Source organism: Tribolium castaneum, chromosome 4 (genome assembly GCF_031307605.1).
Source record: "Tribolium castaneum strain GA2 chromosome 4, icTriCast1.1, whole genome shotgun sequence".
Taxonomy (NCBI): Eukaryota; Metazoa; Arthropoda; class Insecta; order Coleoptera; family Tenebrionidae; genus Tribolium; species Tribolium castaneum.
The window spans coordinates 4,934,966-4,956,833 of record NC_087397.1 but is presented as its reverse complement, the minus strand read 5'-3'; the positions used below and the strand labels follow the sequence as shown (position 1 = coordinate 4,956,833).

Sequence of the window (21,868 nt, the reverse complement as noted above, 5' to 3'; positions counted from 1 at the left end):
TGGAAGGCTTGCGTAGGCGATTAGGAAGAAATTTCTTTTAAAATCAAAATACAGAGTATTAAATAAGCAGACTCAAATGTTACGCCGATTACGTCCAAACTAAAAGAACTAGGAGAAAACGCTTTTTTAGATCGGAAAGAGCACATCAAAATCTATAAGATAGATTCAGTTTTATTTGATTTTGAAACACTTTAAAAATTGACCGGAGGAATCGATTGGCATCGAAAAAATTGCCAAATTCCCAATAGTTTTTTAGTTATAAATTTTTTAAAATTTTACCAATTTTTGCATTTAGCAGCTGTTTGCTCGAAAACTATTAGTCGGAGAACAATAATCTTTTTTGAAAAAAATTGATAATTTAAAGAGCTTTTCAAGGATAATACACTTCATAGGGTTATCTCTAATAGTTCCGGAGCTATTGCTCGAGAAATGTTCCGGGTACCCAAAACCGACAAAAACTGCGACGAAAATTGAAAAAATCAAACACCAAAAAATCGAACATATGGACTTTTTATGGACTTTTAACAACTTTAGTGGGTTGGTAAGACATGTAGAAGTCCATAAAAATTTACTGGAGTAAAATTAAAAAAAAATTTTGTTTTCACTTCTTTGAGGGTAAGTGTATTTACTCAGGAAATTTTAGCAAAAAAATTAAACATTTTAAATCTTGTGAAAAGTTGGTATAATACAGAAAATGAGCCGCTGAATTCAATGGAACAAACCGCATTGCTCTACGACTTTTAGTTTTCGAGTTATGAATTTTTTTGTTGGATAAAATTTTTCACTATGACAAATGACTACCCTAAATTTAGGCAAAAAATTTTAAATTTTTAATTCTTGTGAAAAATTGATATAATATGTAAAATGAGCCGTAGAATACAATCGAACAAACTGCAATGCTCTACGACTTTTAGTTTTCGAGTTATGAATTTTTTTGTTGGATAAAATTTTTCACTATGACAAATGACTACCCTAAATTTAGGCAAAAAATTTTAAATTTTTTATTCTTGTGAAAAATTGATATAATATGTAAAATGAGCCGTAGAATTCAATCGAACAAACTGCAATGCTCTACGACTTTTAGTTTTTTTTTTATGAATTTTTTTAATCAAAAACTTTGATCGCCTCTGTAGCCGGAACCGTTGCTCGGAGCGGCTCCGGGTTTAGACGAAAAAATAGCTAAAATTAAGCGCTATCAGATGGTTTTTTGTTCGTTGCTCTAAGTCTTACAGTTTCCGAGAAAAACGCAAAAAAAGTTTTCCATTTTCACTTTTTTTCAATTTTCAATCGCTAATTACGGCGAAACTATTAGAGTTATCGAAAAACGGAAAAATGGAGGGTAACCGGAATAAAAAACTTTACAAAATAGCATAGGACTCAAGGCAATATCTCGCAAAAAATTTTTCAATTTTCAAACACCGATTACGGCCAAACTAAAAGAGCTAGGAGAAAACGCTTTTTTAGATCGGAAAGAGCACATCAAAATCTATAAGATAGAATCGGTTTTATTTGATTTTGAGACACTTCAATAATTGACCGATTTCTAAGGGGGGATGTTAACTTTTTTTTAATTTTTTTTATTTTATTATTTACGGCTAAACTATTCTAAAAAGTAGAACTGTTTTGATCCACACCTATGCAAAATGACCCGGGGAATCGATTGGCATCGAAAAAATTGCCAAATTCCCAATAGTTTTTTAGTTATGAATTTTTTAAAATTTTACCAATTTTTGCATTTAGCAGCTGTTTGCTCGAAAACTATTAGTCGGAGAACAATAATCTTTTTTGAAAAAAATAGATAATTTAAAGAGCTTTCCAAGGATAATACATTTCACAGGGTTATCTCTAATAGTTCCGGAGCTATTGCTCGAGAAATGTTCCGGGTACCCAAAACCGACAAAAACTGCGACGAAAATTGAAAAAATCAAACATCAAAAAATCGAACATATGGACTTTTTGTGGACTTTTAACAACTTTTGTGGGTTGTTAAGACATGTAGAAGTCCATAAAAATTTACTGGAGTAAAATTAAAAAAAATTTTGTTTTTCACCTATTTGAGAGGTACTCAGGAAATTTTAGCAAAAAAATTAAACATTTTAAATCTTGTGAAAAGTTGGAATAATACAGAAAATGAGCCGCTGAATTCAATGGAACAAACCGCATTGCTCTACGACTTTTAGTTTTCGAGTTATGAATTTTTTTGTTGGATAACATTTTTCACTATGACAAATGACTACCCTAAATTTAGGCAAAAAATTTTAAATTTTTTATTCTTGTGAAAAATTGATATAATATGTAAAATGAGCCGTAGAATTCAATCGAACAAACCGCAATGCTCTACGACTTTTAGTTTTTTTTTTATGAATTTTTTTAATCAAAAACTTTGATCGCCTCTGTAGCCGGAACCGTTGCTCGGAGCGGCTCCGGGTTTAGACGAAAAAATAGCTAAAATTAAGCGCTATTAGACGGTTTTTTGTTCGTTGCTCTAAGTCTTACAGTTTCCGAGAAAAACGCAAAAAAAAATTCCATTTTCACTTTTTTTCAATTTTCAATCGCTAATTACGGCGAAACTATTAGAGTTATCGAAAAACGAAAAAATGGAGGGCAACCGGAATAAAAAACTTTACAAAATAGCATAAGACTCAAGGCGATATCTCGCAAAAAAATTTTCAATTTTCAAACACCGATTACGGCCAAACTAAAAGAGCTAGGAGAAAACGCTTTTTTAGATCGGAAAGAGCACATCAAAATCTATAAGATAGAATCGGTTTTATTTGATTTTGAGACACTTCAATAATTGACCGATTTCTAAGGGGGGGTGTTAACTTTTTTTTAATTTTTTTTATTTTATTATTTACGGCTAAACTATTCTAAAAAGTAGAACTGTTTTGATCCACACCAATGCAAAATGACCCGGGGAATCGATTGGCATCGAAAAAATTGCCAAATTCCCAATAATTTTTTAGTTATGAATTTTTTAAAATTTTACCAATTTTTGCATTTAGCAGCTGTTTGCTCGAAAACTATTAGTCGGAGAACAATAATCTTTTTTGAAAAAAATAGATAATTTAAAGAGCTTTCCAAGAATAATACACTTCGTAGGGTTATCTCTAATAGTTCCGGAGCTATTGCTCGAGAAATGTTCCGGGTACCCAAAACCGACAAAAACTGCGACGAAAATTGAAAAAATCAAACATCAAAAAATCGAACATATGGACTTTTTGTGGACTTTTAACAACTTTTGTGGGTTGTTAAAACGTGTAGAAGTCCATAAAAATTTACTGGAGTAAAATAAAAAAAAATTTTTTTTTACCTCTTTGAGGGTAAGTGTATTTATTACTCAGGAAATTTTAGCAAAAAAATTAAACATTTTAAATCTTGTGAAAAGCTGGTATAATACAGAAAATGAGCCGCTGAATTCAATGGAACAAACCGCATTGCTCTACGACTTTTAGTTTTCGAGTTATGAATTTTTTTGTTGGATAAAGTGTGCGTTAAGGGCGTACTGGAATATATGTCACCGTCTTCGAGCATTGAAATGCTTATGTAATATCCATTATAAGAAATCCGATCACGCAATACAAATGTCGCATATCTTTTCCCCTTTTCGTAATAAATCATGATTTAAAGCTTCAGCCTAAAGTAGGATTTTGAAGTTCATTGTGAGTGGAAACACGAAATTATTAATTTCAACATTTTGTGTGTCCACAACTATGAACTTTGTGCTTTTCTGGGAAGAACTTTCAACCAGCGTTGTAAGAAACAATAAAATAAACATGCCAAGATCTTAACGTTGACATTACAAGAAAAACGGATTTCCTGGACGAGGCTTTCTACATGAAAACGAGAAGTCATCTGTTTTTGGCAGGTTCTCATTATTGTTTCTGATAAGACGTCTGACATAATGTGGTTTCTTATTCCACGCAAATAAAACAGAATTGGAGGTATCCAATTATTTCCGGAATTTAATCATTCTCTTAATATTGAAAAGTTTGCTTGATGGAAAATCAACGGTGTTGGTTCAGGACCAAAATCAACCCCTTACAAATACTGCCACACTACAAACTAAATTTTCAAACTTGGTAATAAAGTTTTTGGTGTTGAATCGAGAACAATAAGCTTCCTGCTGTAACTCGTATTTTTTACAAAGAGTCGTAAAACCAGTCGTTAACATTGATTAAATTTTAACAACTCGCTTATTACAGCAACAGTATTACTTGAACGGCTGTTGAATAATTATGGCATATTTCATCAAACTCCGGAGTTAATTACAAACTCTCAAAATTTTGCGATTATGTGATAAATGTAAGACAAACCGAGCGATACTTTTTCCTTTCCACTAATCGAATGTGGGGAAAATAACCGTCAAATAAACCGAAATGAATTTGCTTTTCATTTACTGGAGGATTACAGTGCTCGAGGACCAGCGCATAAAAGTAGAGCAATGAAATAAAAACTGCGATAATAGAGAAGTATTTTAAGATTTTTATTGCTCGATTGCCAACCGAGGCACAATATTGATGTAGAATTTCGCATGTAATATTGCACACAGTAAAAAGTTCTTAAGAACGTGCTCCTTCATAAGAATCCAATCTAACGATCCGATGAGCTTATAACATAAATAAACAGATCTGCGTCTGTCAATAAATCCTATAAGACTGCATAATTTTTTATTTTTAGCTCCAAACATTATATTTTTAAAACGTATAAAAACACTCTCGAGAAAATAAGATTTTCTTTAAATATATTGTTTTGGAGATGGAAGAGGCGTTTGGATGAAATAGATTGGACGGACTCTGGCCGTTCAAAAGCGTATCGCCTTTTTTAAATCACACAGGAAACCATTTTGGTAACGAAATAACGTTTTCCATCTCGCTACCAAATTGAAACAATCAATAATTTTATCTAAAAACTACGCTCTTATAAAACATTATTCCGCATAATTATGGAAGTCGTGCCATCAAGTTGCATGCAATTTCCCAGCTGATTTACATTTATACTGAAGATACACCTCCGCCGAGCCAGAGATTTAAAAGCACTTTTAGGGCTTGAAGCCGCTGAATTTGGGTTTAATAACAGGACTGCATTCCCGTCCGGCTACAAGATTCAGCAAATATAAATCTTTCCCAGCATACGACTTTTTAATCATAAGAAATGCCATTTATGAACTTTTTATTCGAATGAAGAAAGCTAATAAAGCTACATGATGAATCTTGAGTATTGTACATAGAAATTATTGCCGCTCCAAGCTCTCGAACTTTTTATTATTCTTGGCTTGTTTTACTCGCAGCTCGACAATCCGTGCCAATTTAAGACTTGGTGAGCTGCAAATTGTTGATTTATTTACACTGTTACGGCCGTCAGTTTGATCAAAAATTAAAAATTTGCTTTATGTGCTTAATTAAACGGGTCTTACAAAGTCAAGAAGCTATTAAACAAATAAATATAAAGCACAAGTTTAAGATTGAGTGTGGGGATATAAAAGGTTGATTACGTTGGAGCGCACATTTTCCGTGGTTTTATTATCGAATTTATTGTCATCCAATCTCCAGTCCTGCAATGTTGTTCTATTAGAACACTTTTCTGCACTTTCCGCGTTATATTAATCAAAAGCTCGTTCCATATTTATTAAATACGGCCCCAAACTTAATAAAAAATGTCAACAAGAGATCGTTTGTGTGCAAGTTCTTAACAAGCGGCGATCATTTGGGAATACTGTTTCCTCAGTTCGTTTACTGCAACCCACAACTAAATACTGCAGCAAATTTCATACAGACCCAGCGGTTTTCTAAATTCAAATAATGAAAAATTTCTACTCCCATTTGGCTGCTAATTCAATTAAAATTAATTTAACAACACAGCTTTAATTTTTTATCCAACTTTGAAACAGGTAAAGTACTTATTAATTTAATTAATTGTGTAAATTGCACGATAATGTAAATCTCGGGTATTAGCACTAAGACATATGCTTTTAACAAAATTAAAGTTTAAGAGTTGATTTCATCATTTAAATCCTTTGTAATTAAAGTTGTTAACTTTCTCGACAATTCACACTAAAGGGGCAAATTAAATTTAGGAAACTTTCATTTTATGTTAGATTGCGTTGCTCTTTATCCTAATTTTATACCTAATTAAGCTGCGAAATTGCATACGTGTGCCTTTTTTACGTCTGTCGGAGACTCCTTTGGTCTTAAATTGGCTAGAAACCATTTGATATCCAAACAATAATATTTGTGATGTGCCACAAACTAAACATTTCCCTTTATGATAACAATTGGCTTAATAACGTCTTCTATCCAGTTCTGTATGACAGGTAATTAGAAGTGAAGTGTGTGGCAAGTGGTATTATTTGATTAATTGTTCATCAACAAGCGAATTCGAGTCGAGTTGTGCGATCTCTTTGAGAACCAACGCAGACGGGTTTTTACAAAAGACTCACTTTTTACATTCAAATTATCCTGTGTACAATTCTGAAATATTGAGTATTTGAAATGTAAGCATAATTTAATAAATTAAACCAAACCCACTTATTCGATTCCGTCTGATTCAATGTTCAAGTTGAGTTATTATTATTTTGAGCTGTTGTGTATGACACATCAAATGTTATACAATACAGTTTAATACTGGCTCTTGTTTAAAGGAAAATTATTTAATTATTCAGTCTTTTAATGTTTATTGGCCACATAAATGTAGGATGTAGTGGAGCTAAACTGACTCCGGTGAAGTGCAGTTTTATGTTTAAATTAACTATATTTAATTCGGCTTTTATGAGGCACTGCATTTGAGATACACATTATAATTATGTAGGTAACTAGTACAAAAAGCAAACAGCGGAAAACCTTAAACTTATGCATGTTTGAAAACAGACAATAGTTCGTAACCCAACCAAAGTTTGAGTTTTATGTTTCTCACCAAATAAAATAGTTGAGAAGCAAATAAAGAAATAGGTCCGATCTTAAAATTCTCTTTATTCTTGTGGCATTATAAAAACAGTTTATGTCCGATGCACCATTTTATGTTTTCATGAATAACTGAAGCATGTATTCGTATTTTGTTACTACATAATAAATATCGTTATTCTATGAATCAAGTTTTTGCTGCTAAGAACAGCCAGAGTGTAAAAATGTCTCTACTTTGTGGTCTGTAAATATTCCACACTCAAACAGATCAATTTTCGAGGATTCCAATGTGTGAAGTAACTATTCTAATTTGAATTCTTCCTAACAATCATGTTCCGCAGACAATGCGCTTTAGTGAAGCGAAAACTGAATGGTGCTCAATACATATCCGCTGAAAGCACTTGTTTTGTCTAAAGTCAGGATGGCGCATTTTTGACTGCGAGCACCTAAAGTATAAATAAATTTTAATCATAGCATCACGTATTTTGTAATCAAATTTAGTAGACTGAAAAGACCAAGATTTTAAAGCCAATTTTGATCAAAGTGTAGCCCACTTGGAGATTATCTTGATAACGTTTGCCGCAATGGACAAACAGTTAGAAGTGGGCGGAGTTGGACATTGCAGATTAGTGCGTCACACTAAACGATTAATTATGTTTTACCCTTTACGCTTGAAATTAATTGCGAGATTTTGAGCCACCAAAATTAACTACAGACGCAAATATTGTACTATATTACAAAAACAATTACAAGTTTTCACACAACACCATATCTTTAACTTGTTGCCTTTTCGGCTCTCCGGCTATTGTGATTGGAATTTGTTTGACAATTTTCACCCCCGCTTTTAGTTGTTGTTTTTTGCTTAATTTGCTGTTTGCCCACATTTGTATGTCCTTGCCGGTCACCCTGTTCCGCATGCCTCTATTCAGCGTCACCACTGCCATAGGTATTTGGTTCCAAGCTTTAATATCTTCGAATATTCCGATAACAACAGCGTCTTTAACAGCGGGATGTTCCTTAATAACGTTTTCAATAATCACAGGGGCGATGTGCCAACTGTAACACTTAAACACGTCTTTCAGACGATTCAGCACAAAGAAGCGATGTTTGTCGTCATAAAGCGCAACATCTCCAGTTTTCACCCAACCGTCTTTATCGAAAAGATCAGAATGGTCCTGTTTGAGATAACCGTTCATCATTAAATCGCTTTTAAAGCGCAGTTCACCGGCTTGATTTGGACCCAAAATTTTTTCTGTAATGGGGTCTACGATCTAAAACTTATTTAATTTTTCACTTGCAAACTAGTCGGGAAATTACTTTGCAAGTCATTCCCGACACTAGCTTCCCACAAGACGTGGGATTTTCGTATTGATCTCTTATATCCCCCGGTTTTGTAAACGCAAACATTGTAACACGGCCAGTGGTTTCAGTTAATCCATAACAATTTGTAATAAAGCAATATGGGAGAAGTTTTCGCAATTCGTACAGACTTGCTTTTGACAAAGAAGTCCCTTGTGTTAGCAGCATTTTCAAAGTTGTGCCAACGACCCCTTCAGGCTTTCCAATTTTGTACAACTGGATTGCTTGAAACGACGTACAAGTCATGAAACTCACCTATTTTACACAAAATGAATAATTAATGAGGCATTTGGATCCGTTACTTCATGTTTGTCGATGGTGCGCCACGCAAATGTGGGATCAAATTTTTGGTTTATTATTTTAGTAATCCCCGTGAAAGTGCAGCAACAGAGGAGCTCAATTTCAGCAATTCTGGCAAATGTGTTGAAGCTTAAAGCTGTCTCGAACCCATTTACGTTTTTGTCCGGCTCGCGATTGGACAAACAAAACGTATTTCCGAAATTGCAACAGGATATTGTGTTTAAACACTGCATCATGATTGCATAGTGGCTCAAACAGACGCCTTTGTAATCATCTTTTTGTCCTTTGGTGAATGCAATGACCGCGGTTTCCCTAATATCCGATATCTCCAACGGCTGAAAGTGGCTTTCTTCTTCGTCTGGCTCCAGAAACGAGTCAAATTCAACAAAATCCGGGCTTGAGCCAAACAGCACAATCTCGCATTCAATATTAATTTCACCAAGCGCCATTTCAATTGTATCAACCACGTCCGGGGTCACGAAAATAACTCTCGGCCTGATTTGGGCAAGGATTTCGAAAGCTTCGTCGTAGGAGAGTGTGGGATCTACGGGAGCCACCGGCACTCCCAGGAAAAAGGCGCAAATAATCGGGACACAACTGTTAATGTGATTACTGCTACAGTGGCATATGATATCGCGTTTCGTAATCCCTGCGACAAGTAGACGTATCGCAGTACGGATACATCTCTCGAGCAGATTGCCATATGAATCCGCACATCCACTTTCTGCGTCAATCTACATCGCATCAATCAAATTAAATGGAAAATAAAGCAATCGAAAGAAACGCCAACCTGAGCCACTGCATTTTGATTAAGAAACATCGCTTGGTAAAACTCGTATCCTAATCCTCGAGGATCAGGAACATAATCAAGGCTTTTCTCTTTAATAATCCGCGAACTTTCTCTGACTGTCACTGAGACACGCTGTTTAAATTGGGGAAAGACTACATTTATTTACTCACATTTGGAGTCGTCCATCCCCACTTTTCAATTTTGGAAACGCGTTCACGAAACTGAAAATTTAAAATAATCGCCACGAGGCTCTCAGGCGTGACATTGTCACGATGACAGAACGAAAAATATGATTTTTACTGATGCTTAGTCCCGTAAACTATTTCTGTCTTATGCAGATTAAGTGCATACAAAGAAGGTTTATTCATGAAGTCGAGAATATTTCGAAACTCCATGAATATGCCAGCCCTTTCCACTTAATCAATAAGAACCACCTGCCAGGAAGTTTACTCCAATAATAAAATTTACAAGAATCTGGCAACTCGAAACTTTTTGCTGGTGCTCCAATTGACCAAATTAACTTGTTATTCAGTTGTAAATATTTAAGTGGTCGCTTTGTTCATTTCTTTCAGAGTTTCGTTGGGCTCTTTATTCGATTAATGTTTATTTTCACATTTTGCACCAAATTAAACTGGAAGGGTCAGTTTGTTAAATACAGAAGGGTTTTTCATTTCTGCGGCACTATTGGGACAAGAAGTGATACCTGTGAAATAAAGCCGGCAAAAATATAACCACGGTGCGAAGTAAAATAGAAAAGAAACTCTCTTTACGCCATTTAACATTAATATTAAATGTGTATTAAATTTAAAGTTTTATGCGCCTCGATATGCGAATCTTCAAGCCCAGAAAGCTCAATTTATTTAAAAACGTTACAAAGTGATGACTTCAAGTCGTTTAATAGGAAAAGTGTAATTTGAATTTTTACTTGAGGGCACCAATGCGCCAGCAATAAACCACTCAGCAAAGTATAATTTAGCGCATAGAGTGAAGAGCAAATTTCCGAATCGTTATCTTAAAATTCATTCTTTTAGATCAGTTCGTTCATTGTTGGAATAATGAGAACTGTCAATTTGTAAAACGAGATTTAAATTTGTTATAAGAGAAACGATGTTCAATAATTTGACATGTCTATGAGACTTAACTTGTCACGGGAATACATCTATGCAGGTTTAATTAAAATGAGTACAATTGCATTTCTCATACTAAAATCCTGTGGTAGCGTAAAATACGTCGTTTTGCTGGCACGATTAAGTGATATGGCATTATAAAGACTTACCGCATTTCTTTTTCTCAACTTTAGAACTTATTTGCTTTTACGCTTGTGAAAATCTAGACTCAATACCTTGCAAAGTTCCTGCTGAAGTTTGAATGCCACTTAACGATAAAACCAAATTTCAAGCAACAAAAATTTTGGTTAATTCCCGAAATTTGCTTAAACTAATTCAACACCTCTGAAATTAATTAGCACCCTCGCTGTATACTTGATTCCATGTATATGCTGATATGAAGTTTGGATAACTGTCACATTGTTGAATATTTAATTGCAATCGAAAAAAGTTAATTTTAAATAGAACATGTGACTATTTCATCGCTACAAGTTTGTGAAATACGAGCTTCTGAATCTGTGTGCTTAACTAATTAATTAAGCAACTCGATAAATCATGTATCGGTCATTTTTGGGTTAGTATAACTTACCAAAAAGTAAACTGAAGCCCTTATCACACAAATGAAACAATAAACTACTGAACAAAATAGTGAAAATATTTAGAGGGGCTTTCCCAAGCCAGTTTTCATTGTCTAAGCCGTCTGTATGACCAGCTCGTTCTGCTGGTTTATTTTCTAAGTGAAATACCAATGTTTACTTTCACAGATGAAACGAAGCTTAATAATGCATTATTGCCGTTCGGGGAATCACATAAAAGCACGAGGATGCTCACGATTCACAGCGAGTTCATGCTGGTCTGCTATCCACCTCAAAAACACAAATGAAAGCTTCATAACACAATGTTTCCAAAAATGAAAAACCTTGTTTTATTTGTTCCTCCTAATGAGATCACAATGTCGAAAGTTTCTTAAGAACAACTCAAGAAAATCGTGGCCAATTTCGAGATCAACAAAAAACGTATTAGATTTTATTATACTAAAGCAATTGTAGCGTTGCAGTCTGCTTGTACTGCAACTATTGTAGGAAAAATAACATTAAGTTCTATCGCAAATAATTTCCGAAAATGTGAGTTTCCCGGATAAATGGCGCTGTAAAAATCCACTGCTGTTGCCAGCCACTCTTTGTGTGTTTAATTTAACTTTGATGTGCTTTTTGTGTAAGTGTAGATAAGAATGCTAGTGCGAGATTTATGCAACTGCACATTTTAAATGTTTGGTGCAGTTTGTGGCGAATATGTGGTAGCGAAATTCCACTACACCGCAGAGGGTCCAACTGGAGTTTTTGGGATCATTTCAGCAGAATGAATACTCATACATACTAATCGACACATTTGAAAGCTCTGGCAAACTTTTGATAAGTTGAGCCAAAAGCTGTGAGCATCTTTTTTAATTTATCCCCGTCTCTTTATAAAATATTTACTAATGTAAGCTTCAGCAAATATATAATTTTATTTTTCGTCTCCAAACTCATTCAGATATCCCGGTAAAAAATTTATCGAAGGAAGTATAAAGACGGGTATTTGCGGCATATTTCACTCACTGCCAGAAGCTTCACTTCGCCTATTCACTGTGTTGCAAGTTAAGGGTACTTCTGGCCATATCGAGCTTGCTTGTGACCTGATTTTTCTCACCCAATAAATTCACTACATTGTAAAGATACCATTTAGATAAATTTACGGCGAATACGTCTCAAACTAAATAGAATGTGTAAAATGTAAGGATTATTTTATTCTCTGCTGTAACACAAATAAAGGAAAAACCCTCCAGGATTTTAAAAAACTAAAATGTTAAAGCAGTCATGTTGTCTGGAGATTTTGCGGCATGCAATTTGCTGCAACAGCCCGGATTTTAACTTAATTGCCTTAATTGCCTCAGGACGTCCGTAACATTTTTCTTTGAGCTGCTTTGAGTAAAAGTTGTCTTTATGAATTTGTAAGAAGCTATGTTATGCTTTAGTCAATCTAGTTTTTTATTGTAAAATAACAAACTTTATTTTTTGAAGGTTGTGTAAAAAATGAATGCAAATGTTCTTTTTGAATACTCGCTTATTACCTTCAAGTTGACAATCCCCGCTGTTTTGGGACGTTCGCTACAAAATATGGAACTTTTTATATCCAACAGACTCGAAAGCCTGCCGACACAAGATAGGATTTTAGCCCCAGAGGCCAATTAAAGACGCTTCACACAATGAATATTGCTCAAACCACGACGCAATCGTAGAAAATCATTACTTGAGCAGATTTACCTGTCGCCTTTGTGTTGTTAATGGTATATTGAATTTTTTTTTAATCATAAATCATTAGAGGTAACCAACCCACCCTTACTTTTAAATTTTCCATGATTCTCATCGGAAACCCTCGATTTTTTGATTATTTTTGCCAATTATTATTTTCTGGACGTATTAGCACCCTTTGCCCATATATAACATCAGACAAAAAGCAATATCGATATCGTATTATGATTTAACCTGACATTTGTCAGCAGGCTCTTTTATTACAAAGGATATAAAAACGACAAACTGACATCACCTTTATTTATGATGTGTACGCATCCTGTGAAGGAATATTGGTTTTGGTCCTGAAAAATGGAAATCACAAGTTTTCGGCATTATTGTGTTAATATTATTCCATAAAAAAAGATTTTAATAAAACTCCGGCAACTTACGTAGGCCAGAATAGAAAAGTTCCGACTTTACTTAAAAAAATAATAAATAAAAGAATCCAGTATTAGAAGATCCTGAACTGCACTGCAGTAACTTGTGTCTAGAATTTTTTTTTGTAAATATTAGCGTTATTGCTTTAATTCAAATTTAACTTTACTCGGACATAAAAATGAAAGCTGTATTCTTTTTTCCACTTTAAGTAAGTGTGAACTCAAAACGTGAAAACTCACCATTTCAAAATCGTTTTTACCTTTAAATACGTGGTAATAATGGAATTATATCGTGTATGTAGCTTTGACGCTGCACACAATACAGGTGTAAAATAAAAAGCCACCCTTTTAACTAGACGGGGTTCTATCGCTTGCAGCGCAGCAAAAAAGAGTTTTACGAATTTTATGTAGCAATGAAGTTGCACACATCACTGATTTATCTCATTTAATAACATTCGTTGAATATTCATGTCACAATTTTTCTCCTGTTTTCGCTATAGTGGTTGCAGATAATGCACGATACCCAATTTTCTTTTTAATATTGCGCTGAATTGTTTAAAAGCCCAACTCGTTCCAAAGGTAAATAACGGTAGGTTGAAAATGCACGTTTTATTGACAAAAACTTTCCAAAAACTTTGTCTTTGCGTCTTGTTCCTTTTTTATATTTTACAATATGGGACAATATGAAAGTGTTTTTTATAGAAACTTGAGCTTATAGTTGCATTCCTGTTTTAGTACAGCTACGTAAATTTTAAAAGACTTTACTCGTTCAAAGTTCCCAGGATGCGGAGTCTTGAAAGTTTTAGATTTTAGGAGAAACTCACATCAATCCGTGTATAAGTAACAAATCGCACGCATTTGGACGTCGGGATGTTCCTCAAGTTTCCCACAGAGAGGATTTATTCGGTTCTTCAAAACTGTTTTTTACAGACTACTTACATTAACTGTTTCACAAACCAAAAAAACTGCCATATTTTACCAATTTTATTGTATACCTCTGAGCAATGTCCGCTCTATGAAAAATAATCATATTTATTTATGTAGATTTATACACTTGTGGAAGGGCCATCAGACGGAATACATTTTTCAAACATTTTTTCACTCCTCATCTAATAAATTATTAATGTTAATAATGCCTAAAAGACTAAAAATATCACTTCACTTTGGTTTTCTTAAAGTATCTGCTCGGATAAACGCGTTTTCATGTACTGCCTCTACAAGCTATAAATTCTATAGCCGGATAAAAGATTGAACTCACTTTTTGTGACCAGCAGCGTAAGACTCTGATTAAATTATTTTAGGGAACTTTGTGTACACCAATTATATTAAATTTTCGTAAGAGTGCTTTAACACCGTAATCAGCTTTGATGCTGGCACACTAGCAGCACATAAATCTTCATTAAATCACAAAAATCCTACCTGAAAAAGTGTAAGAAAACGGCGCTTTCAATCTAACAAAATCGCATTTAAAGGATCTATTTTTGCTACCCCAAGAAGATAAAAGGCGAGGGTCTGGATTTAATGCGTTTACATAGCCTTAAGGTTTGGGTCACAATAATAATAAGGTATTGACACATTCGTTAAAAATGCGTGTTTTATTCGGCAAAAGATAATTGATTTTCTTACATAACTATGAGCATTATTTATTTTCATTCAGTGGGAGGCACCCACCCACCAATATGCCCATTCAATTTAAAAGTTTTAATTAGTTTTGGAAGTTATGATCGACGTGGCTGCCCTTTTTAAATTATTTTCTAAAATTATGCATTCATTGTAAAAGTTAAATTGTCGATATGTACAACAAATTGCTTTAATTTCCAATAAGTCGTGTTATTTTAGGATATGGCTAAAGTTTATTCTGTTTGACTTTCTCAACAAATCGTTATTTTTCCATTTAGAGGAAAATTAAATCCTATCCTTCTAAAATATTTTGTTTAACCGGAAGCGCTTATTCAAAAGAAAATTATTATTCCTTCCAACTTAGTTGCACCACAAAGGACAACAAATGTGTCGGTTTGTTGTACCAACGTTATCTGAAACTGATAAAATGTAATGATTATGTCGTAATTGAAGTCCTGAAAAGAACCTATCTAAATTTTATTCGAGAAAGACCGGGATTTGTTCGCGAAAGAAAGAAAAACGTGGGGGATTTTCAAAGACTTTGAAAACTTTATTTTTGGGATGGGTACAATTATCTCGTATTTGTGTAAAGATTTAGCATAATGAAAAGTCCAAACCTATTTTTTTTACTTGCTGGAACATAGATTCCAACACCAGCTAACAATTTAAACGTCAGCTACTCGGTCAACTATATTCTGATTAGCTATTGATGCCTTCACGTTTGTTAGGGATAAAGGACGTTAGGTTTTAATTAAAAACTTTTCGAAATTTCTTTGCGACAGGAAAACTGCTGCTTTATAGTGGAAAGTGGAATCACAGCAGGGAAGTTGTTGTGTTTGATATTAAGTTACTTTATCAGCAAAGTAGCATGTTCGGTCTCCTATCATCTCTGTTAATTATGCAGCCGCACAGCTATTAACAAACCAACCAGGTGAGGCCGAAATTAGATTTTTAACGCATTTGGGGCAATTTGACTAATGCTAAATCACTGGCAGTTCTGAATCTACTTCCAAAATTTCAAAACAAATATTTAAATCCGCACACAACGTTTACTTCAAGATTTACAAATTTGAATATAATTTAAATATCAAATTAAAGAGACGGAACTTTATGTTTAAATCGCTTTAAAGCCACTTCTGATTTAGATTAATTATTTAGATTTTAGTAACATTTCAAAATCACCTCCAGTAAAAATCGATCAGAAAATAATTGTCTGAATTGTTTTTCCACTCCTATTTTTATTTGAAAAGCGGAAAGCAAACGCCATATAAAATTTAATGTGAGGTATAAAGCGTCTGTTCCACTAATATCAAAATACCTAAGGACAAGCTTTTTGCATTTGCTGAAACACTGAACTAAATGCATCACTGGAACAAAACTCAGATTTTTTACGTCAACTTTTTGAAACATAAATGAGTTTGAAATTTCTTTTGGAAACCACGTAAAATACGTTTTCATATGAAAGCGGTGTTTTACATTAAACCGCTGACGGAATCGCTAATTATACGTAATCCTTAAAAGCTTTATAATTATACCTACTCATACTAAAATTCTGATATATACATGATTTGCGAAACTAATTAGAGCTTACAGGAACTGAAAACTTATTTTTTACTATAATAACGGGTATCATACTGAATTCAACTAAATTAAATGAATCCAGTAGTTGACGTTAAGATGAGTAAACATAGGAATGGCTGTATAGCTTCCAGATTTGGTTGATTAATTCCTTAATTTGTGACACTACACATCCACTAATAGATATGATCAGATAAACATGTTTTGCATCAGATTATTGTGCTTTTGAGTTGTTCCAGCAAATTCTACGGTTCATTTACGTGTTATAACGTTTTGTAACATGTGAAAGAATCTGAAAGTTTAGTTATAATGTTTTGCTTTATTACCATTTCAGTATTGTGTCAGTATAATTGAAAGGTTCCATGGGTACAATTTGTTTGAATATAAATATTCACGTTTGTGGGTGAATTCGAAGCTTCGGAGCTTATCGAATATGCAATTATGTCAAGGAGCTCACGCATATATTGTGGAACTTCAAAGTTGATGGAAATAAACTTCCCTGAATTCCCGCCATTAGGTAGTCAAAGAAAATAACGAAAAGAAAAATCTCTAAAGCGTCTGAAATTGCATTTAAATGCAATTTGTTTACATCTCGTAATATTAAGTTTATTAATTTATTAGGGGAAGTCTTGAGTCTGCTTGCAGTCCTGATACCACGAAACTGTTCCGTTTCAGCTCGCAGTGATTTAGTATTTCATTTCCGCTTTGGAAGAATGCGAACTTCGAAATTTTGCTTCAACGATTGTGATTCTCTTTCAGCATCTTTCCTGTTTCATACGCACATCCGATTTATTTTCTAATTAAGTGTTCCTTCGAAACTTATTACACATAAAACAAAAAATTTACGAGCAATCTAAATGAAAACGTAATTTCCACATGTTCACCTCTTTCCACTTTCTTACCAACAATTTATGATCTCCACCTTATCAAAAATTGTGAGTTTTAATATTTCACCGGAACGCACTAAAGCGAACAGCAGAAATAATATTTGAGCCGACAAAAGAAGTACAACACAAAATTACATACGGTATGCACATGAAATGACGGATAATCACTAAATTGCTCCTCCATGAAATCGTCGAAAATGGTTTCGAATTGGACATTTTAAGCCTGCTAACGCAATTATTTTTATGTAAATCTGCTACAAATCTGAATTCTTGTTAATTGATTGGCTTTATTTGATTATACCGTCACTCTTTTATATCGCCGAAGCAGGTTTGTAGCCACCCCTGTTACAAACAGCAAAATTCTGCTTAATTTAATGTTGCCGCTTCACAAAGGAAATAAAAAGCCCTCGTCTCAACATTTGCAAAAAACACTTGCTTACAATTATTTTTGTTATTCATCTGCTGTGATGTTCAATTAGTGAGTTATTGCGAAGTTCCAAATGTAATAAAAAATGGTCCTAACATTTACAGGATGCTCCTTCCAGCTTTACATTAGTAATGTGTTTGCATAAATATCAGTTTTCCACCTGATTTAGTAAAATGTATCTGCGTCGTGTCATCGACTATAACGTAAAAGACTACTTTTACGTCACATTGCGCTATCCATCAGAGAAATTGACAAGAAGATGAATTACTGAATTTGTTACAAGTAATCAATATTAGGTGTATCATGTGCCTAATATGTTGTAAATTACCTTTTTCGGCCAAAGTTTCTGAAAAAATCGTTTTCAGCTAAATTACGTTTGGATCTAAATCCCCAAAGGAAATAACTGACCTCTACATCTATTTGAGCACCTACCAGTATAAAAATGTAAAAAAGAGTCCCACAACTCATTAGCAAACATTACATACCGTTACTAAAATATAAGGGTAGCAACAGTCAAATGTTGATTCACATTAGTGCGAGTATGATAGGGGTGAAAGGATTGGTCAAAGTTGACAACTACAAAGTATAAACGGATTTGTTAAAGGATCAGCTTTCAGCAGGATTCAATGTACTAGCCCGGAAATATATCCTGCGACCAAATCACCGATTGAAATCGAACAGACGCGGAAAAGTTTACAAACACATTTAAAAAAAATCCTCAACTTGAAAATCTAATTTCGTGTTTGAAAAATATCCCAAATCAAGTTTTGTGTGAATTTCAAATGAGTGTAAAGTGAAAACGTCTTGTTTTTTATTTCAGATGATCAAAATGATGGTAACTGTTGTCTGCGTGTACACGATTTGCTGGCTCCCTTACAACGTTCTCATGGTAAGTTTCGCTGATAAAAATCGTTGTTGGCACTGTTGTATTCGATATTTTACACAGCTGTATCAGTTTCAGTCTGATTTATTATTTTTGTACCACAAAAGTGTGATTCGTTTCAACAAAGTAAGTCTTAATTCTAGCTATTCTTACAATTAGAATGTGTTTAATGAAATCAAACCGTTCTCAGTTTCGCGAAAGATAATCAAATTATTATTTCACGGATTAAATTTCGTAATAATATTTCTCTAGAGTTTAATCATGAAATTATTACCCCATTCATAAAATTATTTCAGACACTGAATTTCGCAAATGCAAATGGCGTAATTTATGTGATTAGCCAGACAAGCATCCATTCGTCCTCGGTAAGAGGCAGAATAAGAGAAGTTTTCTTATCACTGTCATTACTTGATTAGAATCTTTTTCCCCGAATTGAGACAACAGCATAAAAGAAAGCTTTTCGGGCACTTAATAAAAGAACAGTCATAGTAAGTGTGCAATAAATTTTATTGATTTCCGTGTACATGTAATAAAATTCTGGGTCCTGCTCCAGGAAACGTATAAGAAAAAGGCTCCATTCGCGTGTTCCTGCGGCTTATAAATGTTACATTTCACGTTTTGTAAATTTTAGAAAGGCCACACTTTATAGCGGCGGACAAAAAGTTTTTTACTGGTTTATATTTTCATAGCGTCTCTTTCAGGTGAAACAATGCCCGTTCTCTTGCAAAAACTAGATGATTGTAGCTTTTCTTCGAAAAATATAACAAATTGTCCTGGGTAGTTTTCAGTTCGTAATAATACGTAAATTACTGCAGGTTTTTAATCCACTATCGTAAAGTTTTAATGTCTCGCTGCTGAAGAAATTAAATTTGTAACACGTTTCAGACAAAAGTCAGCATTTTATGATTAAAATCGCCTTTGCAGTCGTTTTTACATTGACTGAGGGTTTGTGTGCACCTTGATTTGAAATTACTCAGCCTCTGAAGGATAGCTTAAGCAGTGCTTATCCAAACTGCACACAAGAAACTGGTTTTCAGTTGAAAAAATTGAGAAAGGATGTTATGCTGAGAGTCGTTTACTCTTGCAAACATTCCTGCAAGAGCACAATCCCGGAAAATTGTGTTTTTTCAGATCTTCAAGGAGCACATCAGTGGCAGTGTCATGGTATATTTGTACTTCCCATTACATGGTCTGGCAATGTCCCACGCTTGTTACAATCCAATAATATACTGCTACATGAATGCACGATTTCGAAATGGTTTCCTTCAAGTTATGATGTCCATCCCTTGCCTCCGTAGATGTGTAACTCCATTAACGACATCAGCAAGATTCTCACATGCAGGTGAGGACCCAATATTGAAATTAATTTTCTGCCTACGTTTGCTCTCCTAGCCCGTTGTCCAACTTGCTAATTTTGCTCTATAACAATTTTAAATGAATGATGCAGCCGGAGCTGAAAGGGCAAAAAATTTATTACCTCGGAGAAGGACAAACTGTAAAAGTAATTTGTATAATTGGCCGCCTCATAACAATTAATTTTAATTTCGACAAAGATTATTTTTTACTGTTTGTTTAAAACGAAACATAAAAGTCGGAGGAATTAATTACAGGAGGAAACAAAGGCGGATGCGGCAAGAATTTTTGTTTGCAACACCTCTTTTATAAAAAGACTAAAATCGTATTGAATTAGAGAAATGAGCTTTTCTAATGGATGTGGTGTGTAATTTGCATGTGGGTTAAACATGACCTCCTGCCAGTGTTGTTTTAATTAGAAAAATGCGTTTCTTTATTATACCGTCGTCTATTTCTAACAAATTGTTTTCCTACCACTGGTGCATAAATATGTATTTACCAACTTTCTTTCAAAGCACCTCAAGTTTGACGTTAATATCGAATCTGCTATAAATATGGCCATTATAACTCATCTTAAATTAACCATAAATTTTTGTGTTGCAAACAAACTTAATTTCTTGCTGCTATTAATGACTATATGAAATTGACTCTTATAAATTAAAGTACCTAGCTCCCAAAACTAATGTTTCCGATATTTCACCAGAAAATATCGCTTTGTCAAACCAAGTTTGCTTAGATGTAAAATATTTGCAATCTCCACTTCAGGCAATCATTTACTGGAGTACACATATTTTCCTGGTTTACAACTCAGGACTGGGAAGCTCATTTTAACAATTTCAATGATTGTCCGATGAATTTTCGAGTTTTCTCCTCAGACACGAGTGATAGAAAGCGTATTCTTGCTCGGTCGGGAAGTTCCGATAAAAATAGTTCATGTTCTGAATCTTGTTAAGCAGGATTCTCTCTTATGTGTATTGTATAGGTGTTTGTTGCAGGTATGGAAGGTACGGAGAGTACATCTTTACAGAGAAATAACACGTGCACAACCTACATCAGCATGAAGCGCAAGAATTGCAGCAAATACACCACTTGCAATCACCAGTTACCTGTCAGATCGGTGTCTGTGATGAGAAATACGCACACCCACAACGGGGTGAGGCGGATAAGATATTCGCAGAATATCATGGATGAGCAAATGTAAAATTTCAAATGTCTCTCAGATGATTGTCATGTTAGGAGATAAGTATTTGTCCAATTTTATGTAGTATCTGAAAATTTTATTTAATAAAAAATTGTGCAATAAACCCGATTTGTTTTATTTAAAAAAACTGTTCCGCTACTTGGGGCAATTCCGGGTCAAGTAGTTTTCCCTCGTCACACAATACCCAGAAGGGACGAATTGAAACAACGCTCCTAATTTCAAAATAACACCCTTTTACAATTTCAAAACACTGATGAAAAATCGTCCCCGAAAGCTTGTTTCTTTGTTGCTCCGAACTATTGTCGCTTCTCCCGAAATGGATTAAAACATATTATTTAATTTTAACGTTCCATGTACATTTCGCATTACAGAGCTTTCGTTTTAGCCCAAACAACGAAACATTGGACGTTTGTAAGTATGACCTAAACCGGAAATTTATGGCGAGGTAAGTCAATATTTCTCCACTAATACCTTCATTATGTCACCCGGAGTTTGTTAATACATGTTGTAAAATTTTTATTCCACAATCTGGTGAATTTCTTCGTGGGATAATAGCAAAAGTTTATGGGCAACGTAATAAACTTTGTTAAAAAATTGTGTGCAAATGGTACAACATATCACTGGCGGGTTCATCAAGACGATTATTACAAAAAATCATGTGAGGAACACGTTAGCTTTTGCAACATTGAGTTTGTGTTTACGATCGGCTGCGTATCATTGCCCATAAAATAAATAGTTCTGAAAATTCGTGTGAT

At 34.2% G+C, this 21,868-nt stretch overlaps 2 protein-coding genes and 1 long non-coding RNA gene across 11 annotated transcripts in view; 1 reads left to right on the top strand and 2 right to left on the bottom strand.

Moving 5' to 3' along the window:
* LOC664001 (RYamide receptor) overlaps positions 1-21,216 on the top strand; it is a 35,767-nt gene extending 14,551 nt beyond the window's left edge. For 3 of the 5 annotated variants that reach the window (XM_015984236.2, XM_008202971.3, XM_064356012.1), the window contains exons 4-6: positions 18,497-18,565; positions 19,691-19,901; positions 20,908-21,216. In XM_015984236.2, coding sequence (XP_015839722.1) covers positions 18,497-18,565; positions 19,691-19,901; positions 20,908-21,113 — 486 coding nt within the window. In that variant the 3' untranslated portion in view covers positions 21,114-21,216. 5 annotated transcript variants of the gene reach the window in all.
* Positions 7,610-9,661, bottom strand: LOC103315112 (uncharacterized). 2 transcript variants are annotated; one of them, XM_064356056.1, is made up of 5 exons: positions 9,519-9,661; positions 9,349-9,470; positions 8,561-9,292; positions 8,217-8,513; positions 7,610-8,170 (listed from the first exon to the last, which is right to left on the bottom strand). In XM_064356056.1, the coding sequence occupies exons 1-5, from the start codon at positions 9,532-9,534 to the stop codon at positions 7,646-7,648; spliced, it is 1,692 nt and encodes a 563-aa protein (XP_064212126.1). In that variant the 5' UTR covers positions 9,535-9,661; the 3' UTR covers positions 7,610-7,645. The 2 variants fall into 2 exon arrangements, with proteins under 2 accessions (XP_064212126.1, XP_064212127.1); XM_064356057.1 differs by having other exon boundaries at positions 9,349-9,480; positions 9,519-9,653.
* LOC135265833 (uncharacterized) lies at positions 19,049-21,699 on the bottom strand. Of its 4 annotated transcripts, none has more exons than XR_010333661.1 (3): positions 21,585-21,699; positions 20,037-21,535; positions 19,049-19,978 (listed from the first exon to the last, which is right to left on the bottom strand). It is a non-coding gene; the product is annotated as an uncharacterized LOC135265833 (long non-coding RNA). The 4 variants fall into 4 exon arrangements; XR_010333660.1 differs by having other exon boundaries at positions 19,049-20,012; positions 20,579-21,535; XR_010333662.1 differs by having other exon boundaries at positions 20,579-21,535.
* Positions 21,700-21,868: the final 169 nt, after the last annotated feature.